Source organism: Podarcis melisellensis (assembly GCF_964234715.1).
Source record: "Podarcis melisellensis genome assembly, chromosome: 7".
Taxonomy (NCBI): Eukaryota; Metazoa; Chordata; class Lepidosauria; order Squamata; family Lacertidae; genus Podarcis; species Podarcis melisellensis.
Genome location: NC_138539.1, coordinates 27834731 through 27852895, shown reverse-complemented (window position 1 = coordinate 27852895; position 18165 = coordinate 27834731). Strand labels below are relative to the sequence as shown.

The following is an 18165-nucleotide window of genomic DNA, read 5'->3' as shown; positions in this document are numbered from 1 at the left end:
GCCAGATGGGTGGGGTATAAATAATAAATTATTATTTTATTATTATTTCTCTGTGTGCCTTGCTTTTACAGTGGTACCTTGGGTTACGAACTTAATTCATTCCAGAGGTCTGGGGCAAAGTTCGCAACCCGAAGTACTACTTCTGGGTTAGCGGAGTTTGTAACCTGAAGTGTTTATAACCTGAAGTGTTTGTAACCTGAGGTATCACTGTAATAATAAAAGGAGCCCCTTCTAGCTATGATCAGACAGCCCCTCTCCTAAATTTTCACTGCCTTTCTCCTCCCTGACTCTGTAACTAAACATTCAAGAAGTGTACAAGTGTCAACATTGCTATTCTGGAAAAACCCGCCTACCACTTGAAATTATTAAGTGGAAACACAGAACACTGAGGATTTTGCAGCTGTTTGGTGGACTCTTTATGACATATATGAACAATTGTTCCCATTTGAGCATTGTCTCTGCCAAATATGACTTTATATGGAACTATTCATGACATCTACATATGCTTTTAATGTACACATAGCTTGCAAAGGCCAGTCTGGCTTTGGGTCTTCAAGCCAATCATACGGTGACCTCTTTCCACCCCTATCCAGCTGCCCCATTTTCTCCCCCCTGCTTATTTATTCTTCTCACCCCTTCTTCACGTGTCAGTGGAAGAGCTGGTAGTGTGCCATCAATGTTTTCATGTTGAGTGTTAATGTTCATTTTGATTAATTTTTTTAAGCCGAACAAACAAGCGCACCATCTTGTGTACATGTGTGCACAATAAATGAACTGTATAAAACTACATGTGTAATCTATTTCAGACAACTATTTCTACCTGTGTAGAGACAGCTTGTACGTGTGTACAGTGTAAGGTGTGAACGAGCGTTAAGTGAGATGGAAATGGAGGCAAGTACCTGGAGCAACTGAGAGGAGGCAAGGTAAAGGGATGAATTTGAATCTATGAATGTGCAGCGAAGAATTAAGATTGGCGTAATGCACAACTTTAATCTGCAAAGATAGTCAACAACTTGTACAACAGTCTTAGGACTCAGGAAACAATACTACGGAATGGAGAGTTGATGTTTAGAGAGGGCCTCCCAGGGCATAGTTAGAAGAACCCTGGTGGTCTTTGCAGTTAGAAAATCAGGACCTCTACTGTTTTTATTTCAGATTTATAGCATATGATGAAAAATCTTGCCTCCCAACCTACCCCACAATTCACTTTGACCTTTCTGTGTCCCCCACAACTGGCCTGATGCATAAAAGAGACAGGTTGGAGAGGAGGAAATGTGTATGCTTGCACACACCCCTCTTTCACAAATAAACACATATGCTTAGCTTTTCCCACAGCTGAGAGGTGCTGGTTTCTGACACTGCCATGATTCTTAGGGGTGTGTCTTGGATGAGGAGAAACACAACCCTTCTGTAAAAAAACAACAACCCAATCCTTTATCTGTGAAACTGACTTCATAGTCATATGGAATATTCAGATTGACTGGATATATTAGATTGTGCTCAGCCTGCACTGAAGCTGCACCTCTTCCTAACCCCCATTCTCTAATGATGTGAAAGGAATTCCACTGGGGCAACTGCAAAACAGGGCTGAGACTCAGCTGTGAAAGGCAACCTGTGTTTAATTTAAATATTTGTAAAGCATGTTAATGTATTCTTAAGAGAAGACAGAAAATACACTTAATATGAAAATGGGTGGATCATAAACACATGATAGATTGGCTTTAGTCTGGATGAGTAACCAAATATTTAGAATAGAAAATCTCTAGGGTCCACAGATCTAAACTCAAAAGCAGGGGAAGAGTTTGAGTGATCAGCTGGGGAAAAAAAGTTATTCTGCCATTTGAAATTCTTAGGAAAATATATACTTCCCTACCATAAATGTTGAAATAAAGGTGACTGTGTTCATTATTACATGAAAGCTATGGAAGGGCACTAAGCTTAGTCTTCTCTACCAGATTGTCCTTCCCAGAGCTTATGCAGATAATTGTTTACCTGGCTATTTCTCTATTTGCTTTTATGGGTCTTGTCTGAAGGGGAAAGATGCCCATAATCAGTGTTTTTTTTCCCCTGAGGGTATGCAGGGGTAAGCATTCCTCTAAACATTTTGTGAATCCTTGTACTTTTGTCCATTTACTGTATTTATTTTCCCCGATTTGAACTATAAAATGGTGATTTTCTTGAGTCAAAATGAGAGTACCCCTAAACATTTTTTAAGAAAAAAAGCACTACAGAATGCACATTTTCCCACATACAAATTTCCAAAAGGGGAAAACATCCAACCTTCCTCTCTCGTTTCTACATCTTCAAATGATGCAGAATAGATCCTGATCTCCTGCCACACATAATCCAAACCCAAGATCTGCCTAGATGAGAGAGTTTGGATTTGGTGGATCTTGGGCTTCCATGTCTGGTTACACTTGCCCTCCCCCAGCTAAGCGGGTGCTCAGTCCAAAAAAGGGGCATTCTGGGGAGTAGCTGGGTAAGGTGAGATCTACAGGTATTACAACCCCTTTCAGCTTGTTCACGTGACCCAGCAGAACCCAGATGCAAAAAAGGGTGGTATATAAGTCAAATTCCTGCTGAACAGAGTTTGGAACAGAGGTAACTTCTGCTGGCTGTCCTGTTGGGTTTTTCAGTAGTCAGTGGGAAGCAGAATCAAAAAGCGCAATATTGCACTGTAGCAATGCCCTTCCCTATGCCAGGTTTCTTCTGTAATGTTTACTCACAAGCAAGTTCTTCCCATCAAAGGTCCTTGCAACATTACTTAAAAGCATCCTTATAGCTTTTTTACTGGTTCCTGTACTGTGTGATTGGGGGATTATTGATGAGTTCCCCCTTAATTTCCCCTTAACTAATCAGCTTGAAAGAAAAGAGTTTAATTACTGTTTTCTTTTCTCATTATTTTCCTTGTCTTTCTTTTATATTGAAATAGCAGAACAACAAGCTGGCTTCTCTGCCCTTTGTGCCTTGGATGAGTCTGCGTGTACTTCCTAGCACGGTCTTACCAATGGCGATTTGTCTGAAGCTCCTGCTCCTAAAAGATGCACTTATTAATTATATGGTTTAATTAAACAATTATATAAGACTAATGACTTAATTAACAAAGTTTAAATGGGAAACATTAACCTTTTGTACACATTTCTAGCCTGATCCAAGGCACTGAAGCCCGAACATTGCCATTTTTAGTTGGATGTGAACCCTATTAGCATCTAATAGGACTTCCTTTAGGACTGCCAGCTGGGATGGTCCTGTTTGTTTGCTTTCAGGCCTGCTGCTGAGAAAACAAGGAGAAAAGCCATCCCTGTCTCTAAACTATTTCTTCCCTTCAGCATTTCCCGAGTATTCTGTACATTATAGGAGAAGTAACACCTAAAATGGTAATCTCTCCCTTTTGAATCCACTCCCTCCTAGACTTGCTCTGGAGACCTGACCCCAGCCATGTACCAGAATTTTTTATTTCAAGAGCTGGCAATGCTGATTTTACTTCCAAATAAATGTGTGCCTTGCAATATGACATTCGGCAAATTTAAGTTTTGTTTTGAATTTGCACGTTTCTAAGCACCTTCATTTATTCGAATAATTACTCTCTTGGTCCCTCGAATCACACTAATGGGCTCCGAAAACACAGTTGGGGACCAGCAGGCTTAGTAAGAGCAGCCCTTCCTGACTCACATTTTGAGAACTGCGAGTCTAAAATGGTGCGTCCACTTCCCCCTGCCTTTTCTCAAAGTGAAGGAATTGTATTCTCGTTAAGGCAGTTTATCATGATGGATTTTCTGGCTGTTGTTCAAGTGTAAACAAACATAATATTTTCTGTTGTGATTGCTGATTTGTAATAAATTGAGGCTATCCAATATTGAATGCCAAAAGGCCTTCTTAATGAGTCATAGATCAGGATGAGTGTATCCCAATAACATACATTTGTGTAATATTTTTTCTCTAATCCATAATCCTTCCAAAAGAAACGTGAGATTTCTGGGCTCAACCAGTTTTAGCTCGGGCGTGCAGTTCATAACATAAACTCTGTCACTATTTGGCAGAAAAGGTTTCTCAGTCTCGGCCAGGCCGGGGAAGGATGAGGATAATGTTATTCTATACATGTGTATAGTTACATCATCCCATGCTTATTGGGTTACTGACCTCTATTCTCGCACTTCTGTGTCTTTCCATTGCCTGTCCCTCCCTTCTTTTGTCATCTCCTAATCAGATGCATGTGTTAGCATCTTCTGGCACTAAGTAAAATGATGTGCACCTTGCGTGGGGAGCAGCTTGTGAACAAAACTTGGAAATGCATGTTTACACTGCTGGGCCAGTTTCCAATGTTCTTGTATTAATTTACAAGGCTTTTGATGACTTAGGTTCCAGGACAGCTTAAGCACAGCCTGATCCCTTATATCTCTGCTTGATTACGGAGGTCTTTGGGGAAGTCCCTGTTAGTGATTATAAAGGAGGCTAAGCATTGTGCATCTTTCCTACACATGTCAGGCACCATGTCTTACTATATCCACCGAAGTAGACAATCCAAAAGCAGAAGTATTAGAAGTTTCTTGTAATTATGTATCTTGAGAAAGAAGTGGCGAATCCATGTTTCTGCTACAAGACTTCAACTTTGAACAGTCTGAGTTTGCAGGTTGAACCAAAGTGTGAACAAACTTTTCAAAGTGGGAAGAGGGGAGTACTTTGGAGAACAAATTAATGGGTTCCAGAACACGGTGCTAAATGGAGACACAGGATACAGAAACTGTATCAAATATGGCCGTGGGCAGTGCCTGCATGTAATACTATCTGGGGACACTGTGAATGCCACCTTGAGCTACATCATAGAACCAATGTGAGTACTCCCTGCATGCTTGTGGAATAAGGCCAGAAGTATTTGCACTAGGATGGATCCAGATGGTAGTGAGACAAAATGTGTGTTCAGGAATTTGCCTGAATACTCAAAGTGTGGGTGATGAACAGGGCACACATGCAAGCCCCAGCCCCAAGGTCTTCTTGTGTAGAGTCCCTGATCTTCCCTACATTACATGGGAAAGATATTCATGGGACTTCTACTTATGTTCACTGAAACATGAGTAGACTTCTCTGCACAACCAGGGACCCCACTTTATCAGGGTCGTTGGTTGCACAGAGGGGTGTGGCGCACTGCCTGTGAAGGCGTGGCACCCAGCATGGGTGGGGGGGCACCCACGATGGCACCCCACTGGGATCGCGCTGCCGGGGGCGGTACACTCTCCACCGCACTCCTCTTCCTCCGCCACTGCCCCCATCCACACTTAGAGCATGTGTGTGAACATGCCTATAGTTTGTTTGAATACAGGCCCAAAGGGGTAGTAGCATGTTCATTTTCCCTTTCTTTCTCTCTCTCTTTTTGAAGCATCACAAAATTAATACGGTATCTTGAAACTTGTTTCATGCTCCAGCAGGTAGGCTGAATTTAGATGGATGTGACTTTCATTTTACCAGGCAATTCCTCTGAGCTATAATTAATGTAAGCACAGTGATTAATAGCATAATTAATTGCTGGTTTAGTAGCTCCGATTATGAGCCTAAACAACATCATAGATACTCTTGAGCGTAAGTAGATTCCAGGCATGCTAAAGCAGACTATACATCACCATTTAGGTCTTCACATTATTTCCAAGCCATTGTCTAAATCAATAGGAGTCTCTTAATAGAGGTCCGTACAATTCATGACTACCAAGATGAATGCAGTGCTTCAGTCACGTATTATGGTTGTCTTGCTCCCCTCTTTTTGGCAAACAGGTTGGTGGGAAACCCAGAAGGTTTATGAAGTTGCTGGTGGCCTACATCCTTCAAGCTCTGATCACAGAGCATCCATTAACTCAAAGAGGTTAGAGACTGGTCTGGTGGTTGGATGAGCAAAGGTGCCAGACCAAGTCAGCAGTTTCATAGAAGCAGGTGGAAGCCTATCAGCCCCTTGTGTCAGCTGCTATGCTAACAGCAGTACTACCACCTCTCATTCCTCTGTGGTGGTGAAGCCATAGAGCAGCAGAGATGAGGTTAGACAGTCCCTCCACTAGCAAACTGAAGAAGTAGAACAAGATGACTGGGTTCCACTGCTAGAGTTCCAGGTCTGAGTACCTGGTGCCTTGTGAAGAGAAGTACAGGCAGGATACAAGCATTATCCAAGTATAGTATCAGGGAGTCATACATTCCTGAGACTCGGTCAGTTGCTCCAAACAGCGGTGCTTTAAATCTGAACAAACTGATTGTGGTATAAGGCAGCATCACAGCCCCTTTCATCAGATGCATATACCATTAATATCTACAGAGAAGCAAACCCTTTCTTCCACACTGTTTTCTTGATCAAAACTGTCATTAAGCCAATACTGCTATTTACTACATAGCACATAAGAAGTAATAGAACTGGACACAGGTGGCCATGAAACCAAGACACAGCTGATCAGGCATGGGGGCTTAACATGACAACCGCCCCCCCAGAAGCCTCTCTAGCAGGCCTTCAGGACTTTCCCAAAGCCACACCCCTCACTAGCTCTGCCTCATCCTTATGTGTTATTGCATACTAGCCAAGTGCTCTGGGAAAACAGGACGTCCCGTTTTTTCACGTGAGATCATGGAGGCCATTTTGGGTGCTGCGATCTTGCATGCTCTCACACTGCACTCCCCCCCCCCTGAAAAAGTGCTCTTTGGGGAATGAGAGTGAGGTGTGGGTCATATGACTTCCTCGGGAGCATGTCCCAGAAGACACATGTCCTGTTTTTGGGTATGAAAAAGTCAGACGGTATGGTTTTTGCCAGACTAGGATGTGTTCTTCAACTCTGAGGCTTCTTGCATGCCTGAGTGGAGTATAGTGAAGGATGTATATGATTTGATCTTGTAGTAATTGCACAGAAATGCAGCACATCTGCTACTAGTTCCATTGTTTAGCTCTTTGACCTGCTTTTTGGAGGGCAGGGGGAAGAACCCACCTGTCTGCTTGCCTTTTGGAATTTATACCTACCTACGATCCACCCCCATGGTTCTGCCCAGACACTGAGGTCCAGCTCCGAGGGCCTTCTGGCAGTTCCCTCATTGTGAGAAGTGAGGTTACAGGGAACCAGGTAGATGGCCTTCTCGGTGGTGGCGCCCACCTTGTGGAACACCCTCCCACTAGATGTCAAGGAAATAAACAACTATCTGACTTTTAGAAGACATCTGAAAGCAGCCCTGTTTAGGAAAGTTTTTAATGTTTGAACTTTTATCGTGTTTTTAATATTCTCTGGAGCTACCCAGAGTGACTTGGGAAACCCAGTCAAATGAGCAGGGTAAAAATACTAAAATACGATAATGATGATGATCAATTGCTTCACACACCAGACAAAGTGGACTTTGGACTATGAAAGCATATGCCACAAATAAATTAAGTGTGATAGTCTTTGAGGTGCTACAAGACTATTGAATGGACTCTGCCAGTTTTTAGCCATAGTTGAAGTCCACTGAATGCATGTATTCAGCCAGATATTTTGTTCTGCTACAGCTAAAGGTTTGTCATGGAAATTTCCTTCCTAGTTGTCTTAGTTAGGCTGTCACAACAGGTTGAGAATCCTTTAATCTTCATTATAGAGCTAAGGAATGAAAACAACTCCATGGCTATGCAATGCATACAGTTCTCCAACTCAGGTATCCAATTAAACTCTGAATAATATTTTATTTTAATTACTAGTTTTGTGACATGAACAAGGTATGAGAAAGTGTGAAGAACATATACCCAATCAATTAAACTTTTATTTAACAGAAATCCAGAGGAGCTATGTCACATGGTTTTTCTATTAATGGATGATTAACCTTGTTCAGTCTGAAACACCTTTAATGAGCCTTTCAAGAATAATTAGTAGAGCCAGCTTATTGCTTCACATGCTTGGAAGGTCCTAATAATTCAAAGAGAGATAACAGCAGCTTCCAGGCAGAAAATCTTAAACCAAATTGTAGGGTTCTGGGCTGAAAAGAGTTGGTTGTTATTATAATTTCACCTGTGCCCTATGTATTAAAAAAATGTGATGACCTGATTTTTTTTAAAAAAAAGAGAAATAAAAAAGCATCCAACAACCCTGCTTCCTGTACTATGAAAAACCGTGCAATACTGAAGGTTTAAAATTTTCAAGGCTGCCCCCAAATTCTCTCACCTCTTCACTTGGAAATTCGGCTTGCATGGGTGATATTAATTTTGGCTCAGATATACAGAAAATCTGTGTGGGGTGCAGAATCTGAAATCCTCTATCTCGTTAAGGGTGTAACTCCGTAAAGACAATTATTATTTTTTTCCATGAAGAAATGAACATTACCAAAAAATTAAAATGTCCACCAGTTGTGGAATTTAAAAGCTCTTGGGCCAAAGGCTGTGTTAATAAGAGACAGTACACAGCTGAAAAAGAGAAGTAATGAGGCATGTAAAGTTTTTATGCCTGTTCCATTTATGCTATATAATTCCTCTGTGATTGAATAAGTCAGGACATATGGTCAGCCTGTGTAGGCTGTTCAACCCCTTCCTTGCTGAGGTAATAGCTGGCTATGCCATCGCTCTAGCTAATCCCGCAGGTGGATTTTTAAATTACCTCACTGATGTGGTGACTTTCTCCCTCTCCCATGCTTTGTATACTTTGAAACAGATTCAAAAGCTATCTCCTCCTTCTACTCTGATTTCAGCATATTTCGATAGTGGACAGCAAAGGACTAATGGCTCCCATCTCAAAATAACTGCCATTGTTCCTTATCTATGATGTATTTGCCTTCAGCGTTGTTCACTAAAGTAGTTAGACCACCAACTGGGCATGGTCTCCAATGACACCAGGGGCATCTATATAATAATAATGATAATGATAATGATAATGATAATAATAATAATAATAATAATAATAATAATAATAATAATAATAATATTTATACCTCACCCATCTGACTGGGTTGCCCCAGCCACTTTGGGCAGCTACCAACATATATAAAAGCATGATAAAATGTTAAACTTTTTTAAAAAGTCCCTATACAGGGTGACCTTCAGATGTCTTCTAAAGGTTGTATAGTTACTTATCTCCTTGGCTCAGGGTCACATAACTCCATACCCTCCATTGAAAACAGGGACATCCTACCATACCCTCCAACATATCTCCAATGGAAATAGAGATGTCCTAAGGAAAAGCATGGCATTCTGGGATCAAATCAGAAACCAGGACGGCTTCTGTAAATCTGGAACTGTCCCTGGAAAAGGGGGACCCTTGGAGGGTGTTAGCTGGGTGCTGCTCACCAACAGGTCATGTATTATGGTCTGCAGGTTGCCTGTGAGCTCCACGGTCCACACCGCTCACACATATATACACACAGGCAGCTCCTAGGGCTATGTATCATTGCTTCTCTGCTGTAAACTGCAAATGGAGTTGCCCATAAAGGGTGCTCCCAGATAAGGGTTAAGCGAGTCATTCAGACAGCGCAAAAAGGTTGCTGCCAGTAGGTTTTAGTTGCTCTGAATTAAAGGGATTTTTCCTGAAGTAGGTAAATCTGGATTCAGTATGTTTGTGCGCGAGGGCGGTGGGGAGCCTGGCATTTTACATTTGCTGAAAAAAGTGTGCCAAACTGCCCATGAAATCCTGACATTTTAGAAAGATGGAAGAGCAGCAGCATGGCTGTCAGCACAGGCATAGATTGTAGCAACCCTCTGTTCTTCTAAAAAAAGAGAGGGAAAAGGTCATATTTTCTGCAGTCTGAGAAAAGACAGAAGAAACACAGGAGAAATACAGGAGGACAATGGTTAGATGACAGCGACGTATGGATGCCCCACAGAAAGGGAATGAATGAGGCACAGTAATTCCACACAAAATGCCTGATGTGGAAGCATCGCTAGACAAGAAACAAAGGCCAGACTGAGCATCACAGGTCTCTGTCTGACTTTTTTCTATATTCACTGTGCAAAATCTACATGTGTAGCAAGGACAAGGAGCTATTTATGTGCTTCATTGAGGGGACACGGAGGGTTTTTCTCTCCGTAGTGAGGACTCTGCCTTGCATGCAAACGGTCCCAAGTTCAACACCTGACATCTCCAGGTATGGATGGGAATAACCCCTGTTTGAAACCTTGAGAGCTGCTGCCAGTCAGTGTAAACAGCAGTGGGCTAAATGGGCCAATAGTCTGTCTCAATACAATGCAGCTTCCCGTGTTTCCATGTTCCTACCATCCACTTACATAGCTGATCAATTCTGAGTTTCCTGTAGGCATCTATACATTTTCTGAGTGACCTCAAGACCCAGCCTCTCTCAGCCTAACCTGCCTCACAGGGTTATTGGGAGGGTAAAATGGGTTCTGGAGGACTCTGTGTGCCACCCTGAACTTCTTTGAGGAAGAACAGGATATAAAACAATAACAATAATAAGGTATAAAGATACTATAAAGGGGACCTTCCAAATAAATATAGATGTCTGCAAACATCTTCCGCTATTTTCCCAACAAGGGGATTTGGGTTTACAATATTATTTATTTACAATAAAGAACCAACCACATTTCTGCTCCACAACACTTCTGTGGTCTACTTTCTGCATGCATTAAAGAGAAAACAATACTCTGAGTTGTAAATCTGAGTTCTCTTGCCGTTTCCTTTCAGATATTTACAACATACAGATAAAGTAGCAGAAGACCCATTGCACAGATGGCCACAATCAATAAGTCTACACCAATTGTCGTTAAATGAGAATATCAGCTCTGAGTTTTGTAGCTTAACATTGGAATCTATTGATGTTTGCTTGCTTGTATTGTATTTTTCTATTTCTTATGTGCTAGTATGAATTAATCTCAGGAAAAGTGAATGAATCATCAAATTAAATTATTAATAAGTGAAGGGGTTTTTTCCCCTGAAGCAAGGAAACAAGCAAAATGACAGGGGTTTCCTCGCCCACCAAAATATAACCATCTCTACACCATGTTTACGTGCATTTCACTTATTTATTTATTTTCCAAAAACTTATACATTTGTCAGCGAACGTGCCCAATATAGGATTGTAATTCAGTCTACAGTTCAAGTTTGTGTATCCTCAGAGTAATCTTGAAAACCGTTACAATAGAGATGGTTATATTTTTCTTGATCCCCTGTTATTAAGGATTCACATTCCTGTATACAGGTTAAGTACTTAATTCGTTCCAGAGATCCGTTCTTAACCTGAAACTGTTATTAACCTGAAGCACCACTTTAGCAAATGGGGCCTCCTGCTGCCGCCGGAGCCCAATTTCTGTTCTTATCCTGAAGCAAAGTTCTTAACCTGAAGCACTATTTCTGGGTTAGCGGAGTGTGTAACCTGAAACATATGTAACCCGAGGTACCACTGTATATAGATATGCTGATCTTATTGTTTCTACTATGAAGAGATTACATATATGACACCCTCATCTCATCACACACAGGATGCCAAGGACAAAATTATTACTGTCCTGCAAAGCTATTAATCGGAATAGCCATTGCACTGTTATTAAAGGAAGAAGCAGAGATGAGGAACAACATACTAATAGACAGGCAAGTCTCAAAGTGAATCCTGATTCAAATCATTAGGAAGCTGGCATTAAAGGATTTCTGCTGCTCAATCATCATTCAGTTATTCAGCATCATCAGCCATTCATATATGCCCACTGCTTTTAGACATGACAGTTAGATGTGGCCAGACAAACGGGGGCTATGCCTGTCTACCATTGCTAATATCAATCACAATGTATTTTGTATATTTAAACATGAGAAAGTACTGAGATGGAAAGCCCCCCAAAATGGGTAATTTCTCTTGCTAATGGACTGTGAGGAATATTCTGGGGTGAGCACCCTGTCTGTCAGAAGCTAAGTGAGTCATTTGACAGGATAACAAATTGGCTTCTCTATCCAGAGGTGATACACTAGAAAACGAAAAAAGAGCAAATCTCTCCATAATGGACCTTCTGGAAAGTGATGCATTATGAATGGCGAGCAGGGAACCAAAACACATTTGGGTAGCTGTTGGATTCGTGGCAGCAGGAGCAGCAACAACAGCATCTGAGGACTGGAGAGCGGACTTTTCAAATCACCCACCCGTCCGCTCTCAAACTTCCATTCATTTGCCAGTGACTTAAAAAAACCCACCATTGTGTACTCTTGTTTACTGACAGCCACCTTGGAGCCCTGCTATCATGTCAGGCAAAGAGGTGGGATATAAATGAAACAACTCCACGGTCCAAACCCATTTTTTATAACTAAGCCTAGGTACATATAACTGGCATAGAGTACAACCAGGGCTCCCCCCCCCCAGCCAGAACTCATAGAATCATAGAGTTGGAAGGGACCCCAAGGGTCATCTAGTCCAACGCCCTGCAATGTAGGAATCTCAGCTGAAGCAGACATGACAGATGGCCATCCAACCTCTGTTTAAAACCTCCAAGGAAGGAGAGTCCACCACCTCTCGTGGGAGTTTGTGTCAGAAGCTTGTCCTACACTCGAGTAGGACCCTGGCAGAGACACATGCCCAACTGGCATGTTTATCCCTCCTGGTCGATTGTTCGAGAGCTTCAAAAGCTTTCTTCAGCCCAAACATCACAGCAACCGGTGCCAACAGACATCGGCACACTTAGGGATCCGCAGAGTCTGCGCAGTTCATGTGACAGACCTCAGCAACTCAGCATTTTGGCTAATCTACTTTATTTACATATAAACACACACGGAGCACTGCAACATGGCTCCCTCTCTCTCGAGATAGCAAAGAGAAAAAGGACAAAGGACAATAGTCCCACTTCACGGAATACAGTAACACAAACATCCTGTCTCCGTCACTTCCCACTCTGGGGAGTCAAAACATATACTGTCATGTGAAGGAAACAATCCCATGACTGCAATAATGGAGCAGGAATTCTAACAGTCTGTTCCATGGCTGATCAGCTCTTACTGTCAGAGAGTCCCCCCCTCCCAATGTTTAGTCGGAATCTCTTTTCTCATAACTTGAAGCCACTAGTTTGAGTCCTACCCTCCAGAGCAGGAGAAAACAAGCATGCTCCTTCCATGTGACAGTCTTTAAGATAGTTGAAGGTGGCTATGCTATCATGACTCCTCTTTTCCAGGCTAAACATACCTAGCTCCTTAAAGCACTCCTTGTAAGGCTTAGTTTCCAGACCCTTGATCATCTTGGTCACCCTTCTCTGCACACATTCCAGCTGCTCAACATTCTTCTTAAATTGTGGTGCCCAGAACTGGACACAGTATTCCAGAACTCAGTTCCGGCTCCTCTCAGGTGGACACCATTAAAAGAGAATAAGGGAGAACCCTGCTAGATCAGACTAAACATTCATCTATTCCATCATTCTGTTTTCACAGTGGCCACTCAGTTGCCTATGGGAAACCCACAAGAAGGACCTGAGCAGAATAGCATTCTCCCTCCCCTTCCTCTCTTGGTTTCCCTTTTGTCTGTCTTAAGATTACAAATCACCTTGGGTTAGAAACCTGCCCTCTACATTCTTTGTAAAAGCTGGATACAAGCCCATAAATATTACAGAAAGGCACTTTTACTGGACAAAGAAATCTGTTTTAGGTCAGGGATGGGGAACCTGTGGCTCACTGGATGTCGTTGGACTTTAATTCCCATCATTCTCACCATGACCAATGGGCAGGGATGATGGGAATCGTTGTCCCAAAACATCTGGAGGGCCACAGGTTACCCATCCCTGCTGTAGATGGAAATGACTGTGCTTACTGCTTATGACATCTTCATTGCACTGCCCAAGATGAACCAATGAATCTGGTGAAAAGCTAGTAGTGGGGTGTGTATTTTGTCTCTGTTTCTGTGACTGTACACATATATTATAAAGTTCTCAACCTAGAATGCCCACTGTGTGGTACAGGTTGATCACATGGCAAGACGAAGACCTAGTTGTAGTGCTGGGCTTGCAAAGGACCCACCCAGTCACCTAGTTTTTGAAAGCAGAACGGGTCTCACTGCAGTCTGGTTCTGGCAATGTATTCACTGGGAAACAATAGGAACAAAAGCAGCAAGACCTTCATTTCTGCAAGAATTAATTACATAGTTCAGGGACAACCTCTTTCTCAAATGACTTAACCAACAGTGATCTTGTGACACTTCCTTTTTTTAATGGCACGCCTCCACAAAAATAAGTATAGGGTTAAAATATATCCATTATCTCCATAACATTTAGCACCTGCTGTCATTTCTTCTGGGAATCAGTTCTAGTGAATACTTGTTTGTGGAGCTGCATGGCCTGATCCTCACATCTTTGCATATTGTTAGTGCCAGTGATTTATTATGAATGACAACTACCAGTTTCTTAGGACTGTTACTCACGTGGCTGTCTCTTCTTTCTCCTTGACCAGCTGTGCCTCTTCCTGTTGTGTTGCCTCAGCAGGCTTGTCAGCTGGAGGGGGATCGGGTTCTTTTTCTGGAGGCCCTGCTGCATCTAAAACCAGATGGTTGATAATAACCGTTAAGGCATTTATTACAGAAAGCTAATGTCAGAAAATCTTATGGTGGTTGTTGGCACACAGGTTGAAGCAAGGCCAGAAATTGAGTACCAGGTAGGTGAAACAAAGTAGGCACTCTAACAAGGGAGTGATAGGAAAGTGATAGGAAATATCATAGCTGGGACTGTACAGGTACTGAGGAATCAAAGGAGGTACATCAGAGAGGAGCTGGATGCTAGCAGACCTGTTCCAGGTCAGGCCCTTGGAACAAGACCATCAGATTGGAAAGTGGCAGAGATCCAGTACCAAAAGTGGGAAGTAGCATTCCATTACTGATCGTGGTACACCTGATGGTAGATTCTATCTGTTTTCCAGAAAGACAATTTATAGATGTAGTGCAGTACCTGCAATTTGCTCGTTGTGAAAGCACAGTGAGTGTAGCGGTTTAGAGCTTATATCCTAGCATTTATTAGGCTAGGCTAGAATGCTAATACAGTGGTACCTCTGGTTGCGGACGGGATCTGTTCCGGAGGTCTGGTCGGATCCCGAGGTTTCCGCAACCTGAGGACCACTTCTGCGCATGTGTGCATGGCGAAACCCGGTAAAATATTTCCAGGTTTGCCGTGCGTGCATCCCGAAGTTTACGTAACCAGAGGGTTATGTAAATGGAGGTTCGACTGTAGAGGGCAGTGCTCTGCTGGAAGGAACCATCTATTTGAATCTATTTGAAAGACAATCAAATCCCAAGCCAGGTTTAAAGATAATGAGTGACCAGAAGGTGGAGAGAAAGCAAGATAGTGATAAAAGTTGCCCATCTGGACTTCAGATTGAGCAGGCCACCTAATCACAATCTGTTAGGGGTGCTGGGAATGGCAGCTCTGGGGGATAACTTCAGTTCCTATGATTCTTTGGAAGAAGTCATGTACTTTAAATGTGTGGTGCATAAGCAGCTATGGTCACTCAGTGAAGCTGATGACTGACTAGGAATTTGAACTTGGCTATATTTGGTCCTAATTAAATATTCTAGCTACTTCAATTACAGGCATAACTGGAAAACCAATAGGATGTGGCCCTTCAACTGCATCAACTCTTATTTTTATTAAAAACTTGGACTCATTCTGATGTATTTATTATTCACTTTATTTTTTCTAAGAAAATGAAATGGCATTTCTCCAAGTTCTGGAACTTTTGAATTTTCAAATACTTTTAGTTTAAAAGATTGGAGAGATAAGATTGGAAATTGTGGGCTCAAAGAGCCTGGAGAGGTCCCCCCCCTCCCTGCTTTTCAAATGAATGTTCATAGGAGATGGTGAAATTGAGAATATCACCCACAGGTATATCATGACTTAGTCATACTGACAGAGTGACGTTTATAAGATATGATTATTGTCACACTAATAATTGCTGTTGCGTTTCATTGCTTTTCTTGGATTTGTGTTTCCACAAAAAGCATGTAGAGCAGCCTTAAACAAAACAGTTGTTAATATAGGTATGAAATGCAAATTTGAGGGTGTGTGTAAATGAGTCACGGAGAAAGTGTCCTTTAAGATGACATTTAGCTATCTTGAGATGATTAATTTCTATAATTAATTTTCATTCGTATTTTAACTTAAAAATATATATGGGATGAAACCATCGTCATTGTGATATCATTGTGATACTTTGCCTAAAGCAGACATAGTCTTAATAAGTGCCATGAGTTTGTCACTGTTAGTCAAAAAGCCTTGATGACCATTACTATTATTCACACCTAAAGAGTTTGCTTGCCAAGTCAAAATAGTTGTTTGAAACAAAAAACTATTGGGGGAAAAACTTAGTCCATGCTGCATGTCCATAAGTCACAAGTCAATATTGGTTTACAACCTTGAATTCCAGTGATTGAATGATATCTAAAGGAGTATATGACAGGCTTCTCAGCACTTTCCACCATTATTCGTAACGCAGCCTGAGAAACCCCTCCTCAAACTCAAGGAAACTGTCAGAACCACATAATCCAATGCACCTTTTGCTTGGAAGGAAGTCCCATTAAGTTCTTAATCATGTCTGGGAAAGTGGGTGGAGGATTACAGCTTAAGAGGCACTTGGATGCTAGTCAAGGTCACTATGGGTGTGCCAGTTTGGGTACAATATGCTTCGTTTGTGGCAAAGTTCTTAGAATAATTCCTGTGGTCTCCTAGGAAGGGTGTGTGGTACAGTGAGTAGAGTGCCAGATTTCGATGTGGCAAATGGTCCATGTATGAAGCTCCTCTTTGCCAAGTCTATTATGTCACAGCCTAGCCTGCTTCATAGGTGGGTTGTGAACCAAAAATTGTTCCTCAGGGTCCCTTGGACAAAAGACAGGATTTAAAAAATAAATCTAGAAGGTATAGTAATTTGTTCATATATCTCAACATTACACATACTTCTGCTTAGGAATTCAAGCAATCTGAAACTATCAAACTTCTACATTTTACTAATCAGTTCTAATGTTAATTGCTGACATTAACGCTGATGAAATGTATTAAGGAATATTCTATTGTGTTCTTTCCTCTCACAGCAAATGAAGAAAATGGTGATTAAATCAGATTGAATTGTCTTTAGAAGAATCTTGAGTATTATGGAAACAATGGAGAGAATCAGCTAAGTGTATACAGTGCAAAGTATCAATATATTAAGTATGCACCTAGTGTTATTTGAAGCAGGGAGCATACCCTCCAACGTTTCTCCAATGAAAATAAGGACATCCCATTCCATAATGATAATTTTACTATTTATACCCCACATATCCTGCTGGGTTGCCCAGTAAACATTTTTTAAAGCTTCACTATACAGGATGGCTCACTGGTCGGATAACTCCATATCCTCCAACATTTCTCCAATGAGAAAAGGGACATCCTAAGGAAAAGTGGGACATTCCAGGATCAAATCAGAAACTGGGACGGCTTCTCTAAATCAGGGATGTCCCTGGAAAATAGGGACACTTGGAGGGCCTGAGGGAGGGGGAATCTGTCATCCTTGAAAAATCACACACATATTTCTAGTCCCTGCTTGTTAAATATAGTAATTGAATTCACTCAAATTGTAAATGCTTCTATGCACTGCGATATCTTTAAAGTTGATTGGTTGGTAACTGAGTTATAGAGAGTGCTCTAGTAGTTCTCATGTGATTGGCTAACATTGGTCACCAGAGATGTATCTAGAGAAGGAGAGACTCCATTTTATGTGAAGCAAGATGACTGTGTTTTAGAATCCACTGTGGACACTGCTAAGTTGAATAGAGTGTTGAAGTGCTTCTTCTCTGCTTGAAAGAAAGAGAGCAAAGCTGCAGGAGAAGGTAAAAGTGGAAGAGCTGTAAGGTATGGCCTAAGATGCAGAAGGCTCAGCTCTGGAAAGAGAGGAAAATACAGTTGTTTGGAAGTTAGAAGAAAAGACTGTGAGCCCGTGCTTGGAGAAGCATGTGACTGTAAATATTATGTTCCTCATTTCTGGTTTATTAAGTCTGACTTCACAGCCATTGCTCTTATGGGAGGAGGAGGAGACAAGGAGCTACCTATTACTATGAGAATGTCTTTTTCTATGCTCTCTGCTTTCCTTCGGTCTCTTTGGCTGTGTGTGGAGGATGATAGAATACAAATGCAGCTCTCATAGGTGCTGGAAGCAGGAGAGGATGCAGGATTCATCCTTTTCTCCTTCCATCTGCCACTGTTTGGATTGTAATCTAATATTCCCTTTCATGGGTTAGAAAGACCAAAGAAGATTTATGGAC

The 18165-nt window shown here is 41.7% G+C and overlaps 1 protein-coding gene across 1 annotated transcript in view; it reads right to left on the bottom strand.

Annotated features, from left to right (window-relative positions):
* Positions 1-16350, bottom strand: part of CNGB3 (cyclic nucleotide gated channel subunit beta 3) — a gene marked incomplete at its 5' end in the record, with an annotated part of 51624 nt that extends 35274 nt beyond the window's left edge. Inside the window, 2 exons of the mRNA XM_081919981.1 lie at positions 14305-14416; positions 16284-16350. Of these exons, the coding sequence (XP_081776107.1) occupies positions 14305-14416; positions 16284-16350 (179 nt within the window). The remainder of the gene's footprint in view (positions 1-14304; positions 14417-16283) is intronic.
* Between the last annotated feature and the right edge of the window lie 1815 nt (positions 16351-18165).